General features: G+C 44.8%; 1 protein-coding gene across 1 annotated transcript; it reads right to left on the reverse strand.

Annotated features, from left to right (window-relative positions):
- Positions 1-1,062: 1,062 nt before the first annotated feature.
- Positions 1,063-1,849, reverse strand: LOC124685990 (1,4-dihydroxy-2-naphthoyl-CoA thioesterase 1-like). The gene is made up of 2 exons (XM_047220006.1): positions 1,521-1,849; positions 1,063-1,406 (listed from the first exon to the last, which is right to left on the reverse strand). The coding sequence occupies exons 1-2, from the start codon at positions 1,830-1,832 to the stop codon at positions 1,215-1,217; spliced, it is 504 nt and encodes a 167-aa protein (XP_047075962.1). The 5' UTR covers positions 1,833-1,849; the 3' UTR covers positions 1,063-1,214.
- Positions 1,850-5,510: the final 3,661 nt, after the last annotated feature.

The raw sequence follows: 5,510 nt of genomic DNA on the forward strand, positions 1-5,510 counted from the left end.
GATCTTCTCGAACCTTCATGTCGTCGAACCTTATTGTAATTCGAATCTTGATGTCGTCGAACCTTATGTGTTATCTGAACCATTATGTTGTCTCATACATGTTGTGTGCAATGTTGTATTGAAAAATGTTGAAAAATGGTAGAAATTTTCATGGTTTAGTACAAGTCAATGTGTGGCGCCCATGGCATCGGCGCCACACTGCACTGTGTGGCGCCCATAACATCGACGCCACACATTGCAACTTATATATCGAAAACATCCAGGGGCTTCGGACGCTTAGTCCTTAGCCGTTTTGGCGCCCATGGGATCCGCGCCACACTGCACAGTGTGGCGCCCTTGGCGTCGGCGCCACACAAACAGGGTCGCCAAAACGGCTAAGTCCCTGGAGAATTGTCTTACAGTATGTTTTGGGCAATTATAAGTGGACGTGTGGCGCCCATTGCTTTCAATGTGTGGCGCCGATGGAAGCGGCGCCACATGTCCTGCCACGTCGGCTGGTCAACCGTGCGCAGCGTCGAGCACGCCACGTCGGCTGGATGAGTGGCGCCGATGCCATGGGTGCCACACAGTAAGGTGTGGCGCCGGTGGAAGAGGCGCCACATAAATGGGTTAGACGAGTCAAATAGTTTAATCGGAGGGCTAGTCTGTGCTTTTTTTCTTTTCAGAAAAGGGTTATTTTTGTGTAAATCGTCTGGCTAGCCTGACTAGCCTTACACTCATCAAGAATTGCGTCAACAAGAGCAGGTGCGGACCGTTGGCGATTGGTGTTATTGAAACGCCAAGTGTTTCCGTTCTTCCAGAGGCAGACCCTGTCATGCAGACAAAGCCATCGAAACGTTCCCTATCCGAGGCCCCTAACCTGTCCCCACCAGTCCTCCAAGGTGCTCCTTCAAGGTGCTGTCTCTGGTTGGCGTCTCAAAGCCATAGCCATATTTTGATCCTCTACCATGCTGATCGTGCTAGCTACTCTTGTATCCTCCAACTAATCAATTCTTAAACCAAGAAGATTATCATGTATCATGTATGCACGATCGACGCCAGATATATCGGATCAACTACAGATAAAAGAAAAGGAGATATTATTGAGTTCGACGAACAGAACAGAGCACACGCTTCACACAGCTCTGCAATCGAGTCGATCATTGACTTGCATAGAGTTTAATTTGACTCCAATCGAGGTCAAAATAAGATGTTCACGGCAGATCGATGCTTCGTTACAGTTTGCTGGTTGGAGGAGCCGGAGCTGCAGGCCCAGCGTCAGTGACGTACTTCTTGAGCTTGTCGCCGGCGTTGTGGAGGTTCTCCGGCACGGGCAGGTTGCAGAGCAGCGTCACCCTGGACTCGGCGATCTGCGTCTTCTTCTCCGGCGACTCAGGGTCCACCTTCCACAGCTTCACCTCCCACACCTTCAAAATCATTGGACAAATCAATCAGTTCCATGTCCATCCCATTCATGTATCTTGCAGAGTTCAATAATCCAACACATACAAGTCGCGAACCCAGCTGAATCACGTGCATACCTGCGTGGAGCGGCCGATATGGACGGGGACGGCGCGCGCGTGCACGAGGTCCCCGACGGCGGCGCTGCGGAAGTGGTTGATGCTGAGGTGCACCCCGGCGACGCGGCGGAACCCGGAGGCCATGTGGGCGCCCATGCTGGCCAGGCCCTCGGAGATCATCGCCGACACGCCGCCGTGGAGCACCCGGAAGGGCTGGCAGCACCGCGTCGTGACGGGGAGCCGACCGGCGAGCAGCGACGGGGACACGGTGTCCAGCTCGAACCCCATCGCGTGCATCACCGGGTCCAGCTCCGCCGTGTCCGGCTTCGTCATGCCTGCCAGCTGAAGCCTGAAGCTCCTTCTCCTTTGCTAGTACTACCTCTTCTTCCTTCTTTCCAAATGGGGAACTACCGCCTCTTCTTCCTTGGAAGGACGGATGATCGATCGAGGTTGTTGGCAGGGGTAGCTAGCTCGTGAGAATTAAGAAGCAGCCACGCAGAGAGCTAGAGACACGGCGCAATAATTAGGACTAGGACTATAGTGTATGGTAGTTGGATCATCGTCGTCTATCCATCTCTGTCCTAATCGTCGAATTTGTCCTGATTATTGCCTTTTGCTGGTTCTAATAGTTGGCGTGTGGGGCAATGCAAAGGTGCAAGGTGCAAGGTGTTCCGTTTCGTTTTCATGTGCCAGAGAGGCACTCACTGACAGATGGATCTTATCTCCGGGTCTCCACTGTATTATTTTTTATTTTTTTGAGGTATTCCACTGTAGTACAGTACTATACTCGCCCACTTGTTTTTTTTTTTTGAGCATAAACTCGCCCACTTGCTATACATGGCTCAGCTCAACCGCTATACATGGGCTCGCCGACAACACCGATACAGGATATTGCACTTCAGAGGGAGCCTGCCTAGCATTCCTGTCCCGCCACCACCTGGCCCCGCGTTTAAATCATCTTCTCCTGGCCCATCAGCCCACAGCCCACCAAAAGGACAAAGGCACCCTCCTAGTGACTGACAGATAACTTCCAAGTTCCACCAGTCAACAAAAAGAAAAGAAGAAGGCTTTCAAAAAAAAAAGACTTCCAAGCGGAAGTGGCGTTTTGGCTCATAGGAGCAAATGCTCCCATTATACAAAATAATTAAAAATTAATTTTAAAAATGTTAAAAAAAATTGACATAATTTTTTTGGTGTACATCGTGACATTCTATGTTCGTAAACAAGTTTTTATGGAAAAACAACATTTTGTGTGGTGTGTACAAAAAAGACAAAAAAAATATGTTGTACGTAGTCGTGTTACAACATCAAAATTTGTCATTTTAACAGGAGCCACATAAAAAACTTTATATTTCTGAAAATTTGTGTACCAACATAAAATGTCTAGATGTACATGTAAAAATTTAGTTTAGAATTTTTTGACACTTTGAAATGTGGATTCACACAATAGGAGCAAATGCTCCTATGAGCCAAAGTGCATTTCCCCTTCCAAGTCTTTTTTTTTTATTGCGTAGCAACGCACACTTTACCATGCGGTAAAAAAACCCGTGCCAACTCATGGACATTCAATTAGTAAAATTAAAATATACGACATCTAGACTCACTTCACGGGTCTTATTCTTGCTATCTAAATACACTACTTGTTGCTACGAAAAGCAAAACCATATAAGTATGTAGCTTTGGAAACAAAAAGATGTGTAGAGACATTCCAGGACTGTATAGCTTTGTGAATGAACGTTGTGAGCGTGATGCGCACGAGATCTTCACGACAAATTTGAAGTTGTTTTTTTTTCCTCCGAATGAGCTTTTATCATGTTTCTTGGTCCAAACTTTACTGGTTGCTTCTTTTCTTTCTAAACATAAATCAAGCCGCATCTTTATTTTTTTCCTTGCAATTCGAGGGGGAACTTCCTTTCCTTTCCGTGTGGTAGATGGATAGGGGTTTTTGTTTGCAAGAAGGGGTGCACGTGGAAAAGTGGCATGAATGGCTCGGACATGTTAGATCTAATAATGGTGTGTAATAAGTTGCGGAGATCGTAGGGAGATAAGGAAAATGGGATGGGTGATTGTGATTACAAAATGAGGTGTGTTTCGGTATCCTCTCCTCCCCTATCAACCACTAAAGTTGAAGGGATAAATTAGAATAAGTTATTCCACAAAGGGGTTCAGGAGATCCTAGCCATCCACAAGAGGGCAAAGTTTGGAGGGGACACCAAAGCAAAAATCCCTACAAAATAGAAATCAATGTAAAGATGTCATAACTTGTCGTTCAAATATATCCAAATGTGCTCAAAAGAGGACCAGACAACCACTAAATTAAAAAAGTGGGGGTTGGGAAAACATTATTATAAGTCCGAGCGCAATGCCACACAACCTTAATATCTTAATAATACCTAAAAATAGGCACATCTTGAAAACAAGAAAAAATGTTACCTCCATCCTAGAATGTAAGACATGTTTTAGTGCATTAAAGAATTTTTTAACTAATAGTTAATGTACTGAAGTTTTCAGTAATTGATAAAAGAACACAATCATAAGTAAATATTTTTTTTATTAACCATGCAAGAAAAATGCATGTATATATGTTAGGCAGGAGAAGAAAGATCAAAAGGTTGGTTGGAGTACAACCAAACCAAGTTTACAAGGACAATGTTTCATGTGATGCATACTAGATATTAATAGGATTACTATTAATCCATGTATTGTCTTAACTTTACAATATCCACATTTTAAATATGGGAAGTATTATATTTCTAATGATCTCATTTACCATTCTCAATTTGTGTGGACAGATGCATCAACCCCTCCTCCTAGAGAACAAATGAGACCACTTGGTGCCGAAGCATGAACGAGACCATTTGGTGCCGGAGCATCAACATGTAGAAGAAGACACATGTTTTGTTAAGCATGTCGTGCGTGGGTCAGAACTCATAATGTACATATTTCTTACGGGGCAATACCTTCAAGGCTTCAACAAGGCGACGTTTGTGGGATAAGTCCACCAATTTAAGGACTCTCACCCTACAACTCTTGTGTTTCCATCAGCACGAACCGCAACCCGATCCAGTTGATCAAGCTGTCGTGCTCCACCATCACCTTCTGAGGCGGAAACGAACCCCGGACAGAAGTGCCATGTCGCCACAGTGAAGGAACGAGCGGGGTGAGAGTGACCGAAAAGGTGAGAAGTTGGCCTTCCCTTGCACTGGCAGAGCCAACAATTGAGATGGGCCAGCTTGAACAAATAAGGTCTAATTTTTTGAGGCATAAAATCAAACTAGATGTGATTAATAATAAATTCAAAAAGTGAGGGGAATTCAAATATGTTGCTAGCAGTTGGCGTTCTACCGTTTCCTTTTTTTTACGTCTTGTAGATCCATGCCGCTTCTTCCTCGGCATCCATCCCAGCCTGGACCTTGGCGGCTTGTCCTAGAACTTGATTGCAGGCTGCATCACTGGGATCAGCATTTTTTTTTGAAAATAAACACAAAAATATAAGCATGCAAAATCGCAATGCAAAATGAAAAATATGATAAAATTTGGAGATTTGAAATAAGCATGCTCAGAATGCGGATTTTTTGTATTATGGTCTAGACAAAAAATAATGAAATCTAATTAAGTTAGGAGATTTAAAAATGTGCTTACTTAGATCCACACACGTCTATTGTTTTTGTGTAGCTCAAAATGTGAAGTATTTGAAATTGATTCTTTTCTTTGGACACCTGACTGCCTATTGGGCCTCTTCCATTTCACCTGTGATTCTGTGAATCAAGCCCATGGTCTAACACCAGCACGTAACTGCTTCTTTCTTATTCTAAAAAAAAACTGCTTCTTCCTTGACTTCTGCCAAAAAGCTTCATCCCTCGCCCCTCTTCTGTAATGGCGCTGCCCCGCTGGACCTCGGAGTAGTGGGGGTTCCTGCTCCTAAACCCTCGAGTCGGGGGGCACCCCTCCTCGCCCTCCGGTGGCGCCACCACTGTTCCCTTGGTGAAGTAATTGCCCATACAAATCTAC

The sequence above is a fragment of the Lolium rigidum genome, chromosome 2 (genome assembly GCF_022539505.1).
Source record: "Lolium rigidum isolate FL_2022 chromosome 2, APGP_CSIRO_Lrig_0.1, whole genome shotgun sequence".
NCBI classification, from domain to species: Eukaryota; Viridiplantae; Streptophyta; class Magnoliopsida; order Poales; family Poaceae; genus Lolium; species Lolium rigidum.

What these genes read in the sequence shown, in the direction of transcription:
- LOC124685990 (XM_047220006.1), bottom strand. Translation starts at nt 1,832, where the DNA reads ATGACGAAGCCGGACACGGCGGAGCTGGACCCGGTGATGCACGCGATG. An exon ending in ATATCGGCCGCTCCACGCAG is followed by an intron (nt 1,407 to 1,520) that starts GTATGCACGTGA and finishes ATGATTTTGAAG; the next exon opens with GTGTGGGAGGTGAAGCTGTG.